Source organism: Trichoderma camerunense (genome assembly GCF_050948025.1).
Source record: "Trichoderma camerunense strain CBS 138272 chromosome Unknown V8C40scaffold_24, whole genome shotgun sequence".
Taxonomy (NCBI): Eukaryota; Fungi; Ascomycota; class Sordariomycetes; order Hypocreales; family Hypocreaceae; genus Trichoderma; species Trichoderma camerunense.
Window position 1 is genome coordinate 50,396 of NW_028145346.1, and position 13,721 is coordinate 64,116.

Consider the following 13,721-nt stretch of genomic DNA (forward strand, 5'->3'; position numbering starts at 1 on the left):
CACTGTAGTCTGATCTAGCAATACTTACATACAGTAAACTATCTAAATTCGTAGATGATAAGTATTTGACAGATCGATCTTCGAACTCTCAAATACCTTACACATATACACATATATTAACTATGCTGGATTCTGATCGTATAGCTCTTAAACAACAGCTTTCCGAAAAAGAGAAAGGGTCACCTTCTATTATTCTATTACAAACTTATACCTGTCGAGAAATCTTCCCAGAGATTATGTCGGGTCCATTCTCTCCTCTGTCCCTTGAGTGTTGCCAACGAGCACATCAAGATCATCACTTCCTATATAGATAGATGGACTGCCAACTGAAAGTGGAGATATGCCATCCTCGCCACTGTGAAGAAGTTGTGAAATAAATGAACTGTTGGACAAATCGTTGCAATCTAATTCTTGTATCTCAACATTCTGAGAGTCGTCCAGGATGTCATTCCGTAAGCTGCTAATGGGAGGTATTGTTTCCCGCGAGTTCTTCGTAATTTGACCTGAAATAGCCATGGCCTCGTACAATAAGTCGACGGCCTTCCGAATTCCATCCAAAACATCATTGAACTTTTGATAGCACTGTGTCGAACAATTGAAACAATGCATGTTATCAAAAGGTATCCCGAGCTTGGTGACATCACCAAGAGGTAACGCATTCAACTGTCTCTGCCAGTCTGGATCTTCATGTCCATTGAAATCATCCGATGTGGACGGGCTTGTTTCTATAAAGCCGTTGATTTCGTGCTCGTTCGTTTGGTTCAAGCATGGCTGCTGTGCTGACGAATTCGACATCTCATCGCTCGAAGGAGTTGCTATGGATTGGAGCGGGGTAGATGGCATATGATTTGTATCTTTTGATGGTGAACCAATTTGACGATAGCAGGGCTTGAAACGCTTGCGTCTAGTTGTTTGAACGTTGCATTCGGTTTGATCCAGCTCACAGTTGCAACAAGGAAGGCCATGTTCAGCCACGTCGCATCTTACTTTCCTCCTTCGGCAAGCAACGCATGCTATTGCAGCCCTCTTTCTTCGAAATTCGCGCTCTTTTTGTTTCGCGGGATGCGGCACACACTCGAGGATTTGCGGAGTAAAAGACGACACATCCATGACTTCAGTGATGAACCTGGAGGAACGGTTTCCAATAGATCAAGAAAAAGAAAGAAACGAAGAGAGCACCTATATGGAACGATATGTCTTTCCGAAGGAGGTGAATGTCGACTTGCGAGTAAAATTTTGCGTCCATCTAGCTAAGTACGCATAGCTAGGTACTCATAGAAACTTTGGGCGTGGACTGATGCGAATACAGTAATTACTTGGTACAGGGCCGAAATCTGGAATTGGGTCTAGTCCGGAGCACTTGATTAAAACACCGAAACGCCGAGCACACCATAAAAAATCGCCGGTTTGCTTCCTCGTCCGCAAGCCAACCAAGAAGGCGGGTAGATGGATCATTGGACCCTCATTGCGCTCATTTTAAAATTTAATAGATATTGTGACAAGGTGTTAATAGCAAAGGAATTGTTGAATCCGTCCCGTACACATCCCTCTTTATTGAGCTATGAATTCTTCTCCAAGTGCTGGCGGGCAGTCGTTGCCAAAGCACATTGGAGACACTGTCCTTCCTAATTTCCCTATTTTCAATCGTCTCCTATTCTTCGCAAGTAATAGAGATAAGCTTGTTATTAATGATACTACGAATGGTTTGCAGGCGACGCATCGGCAGCTCCTTTCCGACGTCTTGTACCTCCGCAATGCTCTCTGGACACGGCTGGACTCAAAGGTGCGAAACCGTCTTTTGGCGGGCGAAGAAATTTGCGTCAATTTACTAGCAGCCGGAGGATATGAGTTCGCTACAGCCTTTTTAGCATTACTGGCGCTGGGGGCAGTAATTGTTCCAATCTGTAAGCGGTTTTAATTCTGATAGTCCTGGTCGAGTGCTGATCCCCGCGCAGCGGCTTCAATTCCCGTACACGAGGCCATGTATTTTGCCAAAACTTCACGATCTATCGGCGTACTATATTCTTCCAAGTGCTCAATAATTGGAGAAGGATTGGCTGGTGCGATGCATGACTCCGGCGTGCCTAGTTTTGTCTCTATGGAGATCCTGCAACAGATCTGCAAGCCACCTTTGCCTGCTAGCAATATAATCATTTCGTCGGATCACCATCTCAACTATCATGGCGCAGGCCTGGTCATATTCACATCTGGTACAAGCGGTCCTCCTAAGGGTGCAGTTAAGGAACGATCTTTTCTTGACACAAACGCGCAAGCTGTTGCGCACTGGTACAATCTACAAGAAAGCGATGTAGTCTTGCACACCCTCCCTGTGCACCATGCTACGGGGATCAGTATCAGCTTCCTCCCATATCTAATTGCTGGGTCTACTATAGAGTTTCAGTCATCTGGGTTTCACCCAGATCAAATATGGGAGCGTTGGCGACAGGGCGGTCTGACAGTCTTCTCCGGAGTGCCGACCATGTATATGAGGCTGATGAAGTATTTTGAAGAGAATATCTCCAAGAAATCCTCGACTGATATCCAGGGCTATGTGAGAGCTGCAAAATCGTTTCGTCTGATGATGTCTGGAAGTGCGGCGCTTCCATTCTCACTTCAAAGCAAGTGGATAAAACTGTTAGACGGTAAGCGGATATTAGAGAGATATGGCGCAACAGAGTTTGGCAGTGTCTTCAGCGTAAAACCTGGCGACTCAAATAATCCAGACGTAAGATATCCCTTGCCTCATCTGTCGTGCCATATAATCGCAGCAAAACTAATACTAGTTGGCAGGGTTCTGTTGGGAAGCCGTTCTTTGGGCTTGAGGTTAAACTCTCGAACGGAACCGAGGGTGAGATCCTTGTGAAAAGCCCACATATGTTCCGAGAGTGCGTTTTCTCTTCACTGTTTTTTTCTTGATTACAAAAGCTGATGTGTTCAAGATATCTATACGATCCGGTAGCTACTGCTGCTGCTTTTACCATGGATGGCTATTATAAGACTGGAGATATTGCCAGAAGGGAAGGCGACTACTATTTCATTCTTGGGCGAGCTTCGATTGATAGTGAGTATAGATGATACCGCAAACTGCTGATTCTACATACACCTGGCTAATTGATGGCAGTCATCAAATCTGGAGGATATAAGATATCAGCTCTTGATATTGAGCGCGAGCTCCTTAATTTGTCTTATATTAGCGAAGCCATGGTCGTCGGGGTTCCCGATGAAGAATATGGACAAAGAGTGGCAGCCGCAATTACATTAAGAGACGTAAGTTCTTTAAACATATGTACACAAATCGTACAGCCCTAATGTGAACAATAGGATTACCAGGAGTCATCCCTCCGATTAGAAAAGCTGCGCGCTGATCTGCGATCACGACTGGCAGGATACAAGCTACCAACAATCTTGCGAGTCGTCAAAGACTTTCCTAAAAGTGCATCCGGGAAGGTTGTGAAACGGGTCCTAGGTAAACAGCTCTTCTCTGAGCTTAACGACCCGCATATTCATGTTTGGCGATCTCAAAAAGGCGGCCAAGCTAGACTTTAATGTCTTCTCCAATCGACTATTCGTCTGGATATTGAAAGTCATGAGATCGTGTTGAATGAGATAGTCTAGCGTAGTTCCAGTGAGTGGACATACTTGCCACATGGTTGCAAAATATAGGCATGAAGAATAGAGTTTTTCATAAGCATGAAACCTCAAGCGGCTTGCTTTTGTAGATTGGTCATCGAAATGGCCTCGCAAAACAGCCTATCCTAGAGGCACCAGTAACAATTATATTACAACACATAGTCAATATATTTTGAATGAAGACAACTGTGTCAACATTATCTTCCCACGTGGAGACCTCATAAGACAGGTAATGAATACGCCATTTTATACATAGCATTTAGTGCTGTAAGATGCCGGCTGGACCTTCAAATAAGTATAAGCAAGACACTATACCAAATCATTAAAGGAAATCAGGAAAAGAATGCGTGAAAAGTGTTGGAACGATTTTTGCGCTAGTAATTATCTACTATCCGCTAGTATTTATAGTGGCTTTCTCAACTTGGCAGCTGTGATGTTTCCATTTCGCCTCAGTTATCATGGCAGCACGAGAAGTAAATCTACAATTTAGCTAGAATAGCATTGCCATCCCCGGAGCCTAGCACAAGCTCTGGGTTCTTGTAGTCGGGGTTGACGGTAATGCGGTTTAAGGGGTTGAGATCATGAGCACGATGAAACATGTCCTCATATACACGACCATCATAACGACCCAGTGAGCTAAGCGAACACATTAGATGAGTCCTTCAACGTAACAAATGGCACTAAAGAAGAACCTACCTGTCAAGAAGATAATCTGGTAGAGCCCACACGTCAACCAACCGAACGGCATGCGGCCGTATACGCCTCATCAGTTCAAAAATTCGATCCCGCACCGCGCTGAGTTGATCGAGTGACACCGTCTCAGTTTGTATAAACTCAAGAGCATTGTTTTGCATAGTAAATAGCGCGAATAGCGTGTAGAGGTCCCACAGCGCATTGATCGTTTCCTGTCCAAAATTCTGCAGGTTGGTTATCTGGTCATGAAAGTTTCGCACCAAAATGGAATACGAATAAGCTACCGAAGGGTTAACATAGCCGAAACATTTAATCGAAGCCAGCACTAACCATGTGACAACTGATGCATCTTTATAAGCATCTCGTTCTCCGATCGGCCTTGTTTGACTCTCTCTGCATAGACCTGGAACGTCTGTAGAAGATGGTAAGCTCATTGGCGCCGCCTAATGCTGGATGGACTTACCATCCGAGCTGCTCGATGTTCGAAAGCGTCCGCCAGAGCAGAATGGTCCTCCAGGATGTTGAAGCCAGTTCCATTATGGGGCAACTGATACTTTTCGAGCAATTTCTCGGCTCTTGTCTCTTGTTTAATTCCTTGCTTCTCTGTGATTCTCTTAGCGACTTTCATAAGGTATCGGGCTACCTGCTGGGTGATCATCCAGTTATCTCCCTCAACAGTAGGTTTCGACAGATAATCAGCATTTAGTTGCACTAGCCCACTATAGCCTCCGTATCCATGCCCTCCCATTGCTCGCCTGCATGTCTCAATACCGTTGGCTGCCAGGTCAGTGCAGAGGCTCTTGAGGCCAGATGACAGGCTGTGCAGCTCTGCCATTCCACTAAAGTCATTTTGTGCAATTCTCTTCTGATTGGACAAGAAGGTTTCCTTCATGACCTGGCCTGTGAAGTGTAAAGCGAATACGGTGGCAAGCAGCGGCAAGATACGGATCTGCACCGTTGAATAGTCGATAACAGAAGTTTCAGGTGCTTCCGAATGGTCGTCTTTATCTTTGAACTGTCGTCTGATTGTAGTGTAGCGGACTGCAACAGTAACAGCGCGTGCCAGAACCAGCCTGGCGTGATTCACGATTCGTGATCGAGCCTTAAACAACACTACATTAGCTACATCAAGTACGTCACTCCAACTTCATGCGAGTAGCCTCGAGTAGCCAAACCGACCTCAGTGAGTGATCCGTACACAACATTAGGAGCTTCTGGTTTCGTGTAAACACCAGTTTCGGGATCTAATTTGGCATATCGACTTAACATGGCATCATGTGGGATTCTGGTGATTATTGAGAATTAGGTTATAAGTTTCAAGGGTTAGCTGCTGGGGTATATGGTGCTTGCCTATGATGCTTGAAGAGCATAAACGCATTGTCCATGGGTGCGTAGCCATATTTTGGCCCTATATCTCCGACCACAATTCCATCCAAAGGCTGATGTGTCACCTTGTCGCGAACTTGTACAACAAAATGATGAGGGCCCAATCTGTCGTATTCCACTGGATCCTTGGCAGCAGTTTTCTTGGGAATCAGCAACTGGGCTACTACAATTGCATGAGTTGCCGTGCGGCCTAGTGACCCATTCCACCATTTACTCGCTGTCAATGTCGGGCTATGAAGGATGAACGATTTAGCCGCTGGGTCCCATCGAGCTTCAGTTTCGATACCTCGGACATTGCTCCCGTGGCCCATTTCTGTCTGTGCATAAGCCCCAATCACCTCCCATCGACCATGTTTCGGAAGCCAGTACTGCTGCTGCTCATCACTAGCTTGCTCTCGGAGGGTTTGCCGGAACATCGTGGTATGGAGAGTATAAGGCGACACGTCGTCAACAAGATATTTAGCCATTTCGTACTCCTCGTCTGACCAGTGATACCGATCAGCCATTCGTCGTAGAAGCTTTGCTCGAGCTAGACCAAGTAGATATCGGTCAGGCCGAGAGAGGTTCATTTGCGTTCGCTTAGAGAGAAGCTTTTGGCCCATTAACAAGGGCAACAGACTCCGTTGCATCTGAAGCCATTGCTTGCCCAAGATGAACTCAGAGAGAGCATCCACAGGAATTGATGAACGAGCTCTTTCTTGTTCTATCAGGATACTCCCGCCTGGGCTGGCAGGCTTGAGTTCATTGGTAAAGTCTGTCTGCATCGTGTACGAGGTGTTGCTTTCTGCTTGGCTGCCAAATTAGGTGATGATCGAAAAAGCTATCCTAAAGCCATCTAAGTAGTCCAGAATATGTACTGCAAACGGCATTATACAAATCTATCGTATGACAATGCTAATTGGTGAATCAGTTGATTGGGTCGAACGATCACAAGTTTCTCTGTGAGGAATCGCCGACGATGCGGATTGCCGGCGAATCAGCTGGCATGGGGCGCCGAAGGGCTACTAAGGTGCATCATAGCGCCGGTAATATCGGCGGTGATTTTTCGACAGGAAGCCCCCAAGTGGCGGTGGACATGGCATTTTTAGGAGCACGTCAACTGACCAGTGGAATTACCCTTCCCCTTCCCGAAATTTTCAGATAGATTTATAAATTAATATGAATTTATTATTAAGATATACGGAGTATCACGTATGGCAACGCTCAGGTGTCCCTTATTACGGATCTCTCGGAATTCCCGTGATACTTAGAGTAAAGTACATCCGTAGTTATTAAAAAAAAAAAAGCAACACGTTCGCGGACCTTGTTGTCAAACTAATAAGTGATGTATCACGAAGCATGAGTACTCAGACAATTGATTTCGATATTCAAGAGCCTAGAACAAATCATTTCTACCAGCATTAGACCTAAGGAGCTGTGACTGCAGATAGATGCGTGTAAACAGGATATGACGGATACCCTAGAAAGAGGGGCATCCAAAGCCTTCAAGGCCTCATCAATTTGACAGCGTAGACCCATAAGTTCAAAGAGTATAGATGAAGAGGGGACTTTTGTCGCCCATTCGGTCCAACTCTTCCGGCGTATATTTTTCAAGAATCTCCTCGCGACTCATACTCTCACGCTTTTTGTTGATACGTTGCAAAGCAATACGCATGATCATACCAGCCGAACTGGCAACCAAGAGAATACCAAGGGAAAAGCCAAATCCCAGCCAATAGTTGGGCGCTTGCTGCCTGAGGTAAATGTTAGTTCCCACTGCGCCGCCCAAGTTACCGATGCTGATCTGTAAGCCCAGTCCGATATTGCGCTTCCACGTTCCTGCCAAGTTATTTGCTGTACTCGTGTCAATAAGTCGAAATGTCAAAATGATTCTAAGAGGAAAGTATACCGTTCCACGACACCACGCCCGTAATCGTTGTGTATAAGCCGATAGCCACGATAAACAATGCTCCATACACGGCTCCCGGATACCTTTCCTTTGGAATAGCCATGACAATGACCAAGCCGAGCGCGCCGAACAGCTGTGGAATGATGATAAAAGGAGATCGAGTTTTGAGGCGATCGGAAAAATACGCCGAGGTGACCGTAGCTATTACCGCTGCAATATACACAGGAATGGTGAGAAGTTGCTGAATTGTCTGTTAGCAAAGGGTTACCAGCTGCGTCAATCTGCTGACTCACTGCATTGGTGGCCGAGTAACCTAGTTCGTCAATGACCACTGGTAGAGTGTAAATAAACCTGTGAGAACAAAAGCGTAACATTGTAAGCCATCTGAAAAAGAGAGAACACTTAAATTTAATTCTTGGTAGATGGGTAACACTTACCCATAGATTGGCATAGCATTTCCCCAATACACCAGTATTGACATCCAGACTTTCCAATCCGTAAAGGCTTGCCAAAAGTATTCCCATTTGAAAGGGTCACTTTCACCAGCTCGTTGTGTCTGCTGGAACTCCCGAAGGCGATTCACAACATGCTTTTTCTCTGTATCATTGAGAAACTTGCAACTCATGGGATCGTTGGGTAGAAGAAAGGGGGTGGCTACAGCAGCGACTACCGTAAGCAGTCCTTCGATAATGAAGATCCTAGGATGAGTTTGGTAAGCGTAAATCCAGCAGAGTAGACCAATAGTGTTTTTCTGAGAGAAGGACTAGTCCTTACCACCGCCATCCTGCAAGCCCACCAACCCCGTCCATTTTCTCAATGGCAAAGGCAAGGAGACCAGAGAAGGCACCAGATAGAGCACCAGCTCCATAAAAGTAGCCCATTCGTAACTGGACCTCATGACGTGGATACCAACATGTCAGAAGATACGAAGCTGCGGGGAAAAATCCAGCCTTTCTCCTTTGTCAGTAAGTTGGTTCATTGTAGAGAGCCGGTTCAATAGTGATGCAAGTACCTCTGCAATGCCAAGAAAAACTCTGGCTACCACAAGGCCAGCGTAGCTCTGAACAATTCCCATCAACCTACATTGGCGCTAAGTAAGTTACATTACTCTTATATTTTGACTGACAGGATTTGTTGCTCACGTCATAATTGTCCCCCAGGACAGCATTATAATGGGGATCCACACGCGTGGCTTCAAAATCTTGAGGAGTATATTACTAGGAACTTCGAAGAGGCCATATGGAATGAAAAACATTGTCAGAGCAATGTTGTATTGCGTTCCGGTGAGATGCAAATCTTTGCTCAAGCCAGCAACATTGGCATTGCCCACTGCAGACGACGATCAGCATATTTCTCGGATAAAATAACAGAGGAACGACTTGAGGAAGGGAAATCACCATTGCCTCGGTCGAGAAAGGAAAGGAGATAGAGGATTGAGAGAAGTGGAATCAACCGAAGGTCGATACGACGCAGTATTTTCTTGAACTCGGCCTCGTCCAGTTGTTGTATGGACTCGCCGTTTGGATCGGCGTCCTCAACCATGCTAATTTCCTTCTTGTTATCCATGGTGCCGTCTATAGTCATGACGAGTCTCCTGGTGGATTCTTTGCGACATTCATGTCCGGATCATGTCATATGAGTGGTTTATATAGAAGTCACGTATACAAATAAGAGTCTCTCCACTTCAGTAAGAACCAAGAGTAATACTTTTCCATTCTTTGTTAGACCACACGAATCGCCGTTAGCGAAATGTTGCCCATTTCGTAGACTAAAAGTTGTATAACGCCAATTGGCGCTAGCGTTCGTCCCCTCCTTGAAGATATATTGGCTGGCAAAGCCAGAAGCACATGGCAATTTCCTTGTGGATGGTCTCGGTGTATTCTTTGTGGGTCGTGGCACAGGATTTGGCGCGGGGAAAGTCTGGGGTAGGTATGGGGTAAATTATACTACCTAGGTAGCCTGCGGGGGATAAAACGCCGAGCACTTATCCCACGCATCTGCCTTGATGGCAATAAGATCAGAAGAAATGCCTACCGATTATATGTGCACCTCAAGATAGTTTTACATAATCCGCGTAGCTGCGGTACGAGATTGGGACTGGCACATGTGCTTAAACATCAGCTTTAGGATAGTGTATCTACACTTGCGTACTATCGATTACAACCACACTCTTCCCCTTCATTAGCCCTGAATGCGCATCTTTGACCATTTTGGGTATTTCCCTCAAGCCGTGATAGGCATTAGTTTTAACCTTGATTCCATGCTGTACTGCGAAGTCCAACATCTCTTGCGTTTGCTTGGGAGACGCCGTCAACGAGCCAACCACACAGATATCTCTAAAGATCAGTTCGCGATATGGAATCTTTACCTCAACAGGCTGTAGAAAGGTTGAATTTGTAAGCGATAAGTAAATAGGACGTTTCGGGATGTAAACACATACCTGAGCAACCTGTACCATACGACCGTGCTTCCTAGTTACAGCACACGCGAGGGCGGCTGCCGACGTGGCATCGCTCAGATTAATGGTGGCAGACACGCCTTTGTTTTGGGTAGCTTTCCAAACGTGCTTAACAGCAGAGTCGAGCCCACTTCGTACATCAACAACAACTTCCGCCCCGGATTCTCTGGACAGACTGATCCCTTCATCACGAGCATCTAGCCCGACTACTCGCAGCCCCTTAGCCTTTGCAAACTGAACAGCTAAATGACCCAGACCGCCTCCAGATCCCACGATACCTAACCAATCTCCTGCTTTCAGTTCAGTTTGTAGCAGTGCGCGCCACACGGTGATTCCAGCACAAGCCAGGGGTGCTGCGTCTGTAAAGTGCAAGGCAGCAGGGACAAGCGATGCGCTTCGGGAGTCAATCAGGATATACTCAGCAAAAGCACCATCGACCTGAAGCCCAATACCACCAGCGCGATCCGAGCAGTATTGGGGGTGTTCGCTGTTGCAATCTTCACACTGCCAACACTGATGGAAAGGGATTCCAGCAAGAACGCGATCGCGTAATGCAAATTTGGTCACAGCCTCACCCTTTGCAACAACTGTGCCAACACCTTCGTGAGAGCCTGTGATAGGCAGAGTTGTTCCAGCCATCTTGCCCTCTTGAACCATGGAATCAGTGTGACATAATGAGGCGACTGCAGTCTTCAGCAGAAGATCGTGTGGTCCGATGCTCTGAGGTACAGGCACCTCACGAATAACATACGGTTCATTAAACTGAAAATAAAATGCTTTTCAGTTGCCTTTTTCTCTCTGATCAAAACGCTACATGTGTCATACCTGTAAAACCTGGCAGGCGAGCATATGCTTTGGGATCGCCTGATCTGCCATGATGTGAATGAGGTATAATAGGACAGTATATTTTCGCGGCGCTAAACAGCTCGAGTTTGTAATGAATGAGAATCATAGTAATTAGATGAATCCGACATTTAAAGACGGACCGTTCACAATATTGGACTAAAAGTGACTAGGAAAAACGCCGAGGGCAATAAGGCCTCGCCGTCGGATTTTTTGAAACATCCGGAGAAGGTTGAATGCGCGTGTTCCCCCGCATCTTGGTGTGCACTAAATGGCCTTAATCCCACAATACCGTGGGGAAAGCTGCATCCTCTTGATCTATACAGCCACTCTTATATAAATGAATACGGCTAAGAGTCATTCTCACTCAAGCTTTCATTAACAAAGTACAGATGCACTGGATATTGCTACGGCCTTTACGACAATGGCATTTTGGAACTTTGAGGCGGAATTGCGACCAACTCTGCCCAGACTGGAATCCTACTTCAATTCCAACGAGGAGTTCCGGGCTTCTTCCATTGGACATGACGTGTCGTTTGGCATTACATGTAGCGACATACAGTCTACACTGCTTGTGACCATTCAAGCTAGCCAAGCACTCTTAGAATGGAACAATGAACGACCCACTGAATTCACCCTGGCCGCTCGGTCTGAAGACTGGAAGGAGTTCTTTTCTCCTACTCCCAAGCCTCCATATCAATCTTACTGGGGTATCTTGCGCATATTGGGTTCTGAACCTGGAGTAGGTATCTTGGGAGATGCCCAGGCCTTTGGACGAAGTGCAAGGCTGTGGCGGCTCTTCCTTGATACAGCACGTCGACATATATCGAACTCTAAGGCACCAGTCACAAATGGTATCGGATACCATGAGGATCAGGAAGAGGATTCAATTGTGGGACGTTATATATGGCTCGATTTGCCTATATTTGGTCGCACGAAGATATTCTATGAGACTGCAGGGGAGGGACCAAGGCAGATCCTGTGGCTTCACACCGCCGGTGCCGACTCCCGGGAGTATCATGATCTCATGAACAACAAGAGCCTCCAAGAGCGATACACTATGTACTCATTTGACTTACCTGGTCATGGGAGGTCATATCCAGGGCAACAGCAACTACCTCAAGGATATGCTAATGACGAAGACACCTATGTTGAGATCATACACCAAGTCATCAAGAAGTTGAGGCTTCACCAGCCCATTGTGTCTGGTGCTAGTATGGCAGGCCATGTTTGTCTTGCGGTCGCCATTCGAGCAAAAGAACTCGGAATTGGAGGAGTCATTCCGGTGGAAGCAGCCGCTCATCTGCCTTTAGTACAGCCCCCCTATGAACTTGGTGGTCATCTCAATGAATCGGTCATAAACCCAGAGCGAGTATGTGGGATGATTGCCCCTACGACACCCGAATTCCAGAAACGATTAATCTGGTGGATCTATTCGTCTCAAGCTGCTGGAATCTTTCAAGGCGACCTGAAGTTCTACTTCCGTGGTTGGGATGGACGAGGGCGCATTGAGAAGATTGATACAAAATTATGTCCGGTCTACATGTTGACTGGTGAGTATGACTATAGCTGCAGTCCTGAGGTGAGTGGCGAAGCCGCAGCCCAAATTCCTGGCGCTCGGTTCGAGAAGATGGAACGGATGGGCCACTTTCCGATGACGGAAAACCCTCAGGAGTTTATGGTCTATTTAAACAGAGCACTTGAATTCATTGAAGAGTCTCGTAGCCAATAGAATGACCGAAGATAGCCTCACGCTAGCAAATGTTTATCTTACGCTGAAATTAAAGTCAAGGTGCTGAGTTTCTTAGCTTCCAAGGTTAGCGTAAGAGTATGCTGTGCAACGCCAACGGGAGCTGCAAGTTTCTTTTGCAACAATGGACATGAAATTAAATTTTAGCCTTTGGCTGTCTTGATACTTCACGGCTATGGATATGGCTAATCTTTTGAAACTCTCGCAGAGCCTCCCCGTACAACTCTAGCCTCAACAACGCAAAGACGCCCATCTTTGCTTTTCCTTTAACCTTTTCCGCCAAAGCAATTGCCCTGTCTAACATCTCTTCGGGCGGGCCAATTTCATCCACAATACCCGCTTCGAAAGCTTCCTTGCCAGTGAATTTGTGCGCTTCTAACAACACTGCCCTTGACACCTGTGGACGTAGCTTAGCACGAAGTAAAGAACCCATGCCGTCAAAATGGAGACCTAGGTTTACGGGTGGCATTGACCAAAACCCGCGTTCGGAGTTCATGATGCGATAATCATGGGCAAGAGTGAGGAGACATGCGCCGCCAAAGGTATGACCGGTAATGAGACATATAGTAGGGAACGGGAAATCGAGAAGGGTGCGAAGTAACTGGTTTCCTGCTGTAAGAAAAAATAGTCCAAGATTGGGGTGAAATAGACGTACTGGATAAAAGCCATCGGTACTGGAGAAAGGGTTAACGCCTCTTTCATCCAGGTCTAAGCCCTATTGCTCTTCGTTAGACAGGTAATTGATTCAATATTAGAATTGTAAGCGGCCTACAGTTGTAAAGAATTTTGCATTACTTCCTCTTAAGATCACAGCACCCTCTGGCTCAAGCGTCTCAGCTGACAGCTCTTGCTCAATGCGTCGATATGTGGAGATAAGGTCTTGACACAGCTTCATAGTAAGCCGATTCTCCGGCGGCCTTTGTAGCGTGATAATAAAAATTACTCCGCGACGCTCGACATCTAGGTAATTCATAGTGTCCATCGTGTCACAAAATGAGACGAGCCGAAATATTGCTTTTTTGACCGCATGCACACACTGGGCTACTGAAATTGATAATGCGTTAGATACAAGA

The 13,721-nt window shown here is 46.2% G+C and overlaps 7 protein-coding genes across 7 annotated transcripts; 2 read left to right on the plus strand and 5 right to left on the minus strand.

Annotated features, from left to right (window-relative positions):
- Nucleotides 1-125: 125 nt before the first annotated feature.
- On the minus strand, nt 126-1,275 carry V8C40DRAFT_257244 (Zn(II)2Cys6 transcription factor domain-containing protein). Its single transcript, XM_083218451.1, has one exon. The coding sequence runs from the start codon at nt 1,108-1,110 to the stop codon at nt 235-237; it is 876 nt and encodes a 291-aa protein (XP_083068017.1). The 5' UTR covers nt 1,111-1,275; the 3' UTR covers nt 126-234.
- A 286-nt stretch (nt 1,276-1,561) lies between these two features.
- V8C40DRAFT_283552 (uncharacterized protein) lies at nt 1,562-3,546 on the plus strand (the record flags this gene model as incomplete). The annotated part of the gene is made up of 6 exons (XM_083221972.1): nt 1,562-1,904; nt 1,956-2,725; nt 2,791-2,885; nt 2,940-3,061; nt 3,122-3,267; nt 3,322-3,546. The coding sequence occupies 6 exons, from the start codon at nt 1,562-1,564 to the stop codon at nt 3,544-3,546; spliced, it is 1,701 nt and encodes a 566-aa protein (XP_083068018.1).
- Nucleotides 3,547-4,109: 563 nt separating this feature from the next.
- On the minus strand, nt 4,110-6,473 carry V8C40DRAFT_270570 (acyl-CoA dehydrogenase/oxidase; the record flags this gene model as incomplete). Its single annotated transcript, XM_083220202.1, has 6 exons — nt 4,110-4,266; nt 4,327-4,603; nt 4,654-4,735; nt 4,787-5,425; nt 5,503-5,608; nt 5,698-6,473. The coding sequence occupies 6 exons, from the start codon at nt 6,471-6,473 to the stop codon at nt 4,110-4,112; spliced, it is 2,037 nt and encodes a 678-aa protein (XP_083068019.1).
- Nucleotides 6,474-7,143: 670 nt separating this feature from the next.
- V8C40DRAFT_283559 (putative MFS nicotinic acid transporter Tna1) lies at nt 7,144-9,181 on the minus strand (the record flags this gene model as incomplete). Its single annotated transcript, XM_083221973.1, has 8 exons — nt 7,144-7,542; nt 7,598-7,838; nt 7,891-7,948; nt 8,035-8,295; nt 8,372-8,547; nt 8,610-8,676; nt 8,740-8,926; nt 8,995-9,181. 8 exons carry the CDS (start codon nt 9,179-9,181, stop codon nt 7,232-7,234), a joined length of 1,488 nt encoding a protein of 495 aa, XP_083068020.1. The 3' UTR covers nt 7,144-7,231.
- Nucleotides 9,182-9,734: 553 nt separating this feature from the next.
- On the minus strand, nt 9,735-10,931 carry V8C40DRAFT_283561 (GroES-like protein; the record flags this gene model as incomplete). The annotated part of the gene is made up of 3 exons (XM_083221974.1): nt 9,735-9,974; nt 10,038-10,817; nt 10,881-10,931. 3 exons carry the CDS (start codon nt 10,929-10,931, stop codon nt 9,735-9,737), a joined length of 1,071 nt encoding a protein of 356 aa, XP_083068021.1.
- A 307-nt stretch (nt 10,932-11,238) lies between these two features.
- V8C40DRAFT_283562 (alpha/beta fold hydrolase) lies at nt 11,239-12,630 on the plus strand (the record flags this gene model as incomplete). Its single annotated transcript, XM_083221975.1, has 1 exon — nt 11,239-12,630. Exon 1 carries the CDS (start codon nt 11,323-11,325, stop codon nt 12,628-12,630), a length of 1,308 nt encoding a protein of 435 aa, XP_083068022.1. The 5' UTR covers nt 11,239-11,322.
- Nucleotides 12,631-12,784: 154 nt separating this feature from the next.
- Nucleotides 12,785-13,630, minus strand: V8C40DRAFT_270574 (ClpP/crotonase-like domain-containing protein; the record flags this gene model as incomplete). Its single annotated transcript, XM_083220203.1, has 3 exons — nt 12,785-13,249; nt 13,304-13,363; nt 13,421-13,630. 3 exons carry the CDS (start codon nt 13,628-13,630, stop codon nt 12,785-12,787), a joined length of 735 nt encoding a protein of 244 aa, XP_083068023.1.
- Nucleotides 13,631-13,721: the final 91 nt, after the last annotated feature.

Coding starts and splice junctions, on each gene's coding strand:
- V8C40DRAFT_257244 (XM_083218451.1), bottom strand. CDS start 1,110: ATGGATGTGTCGTCTTTTACTCCGCAAATCCTCGAGTGTGTGCCGCAT.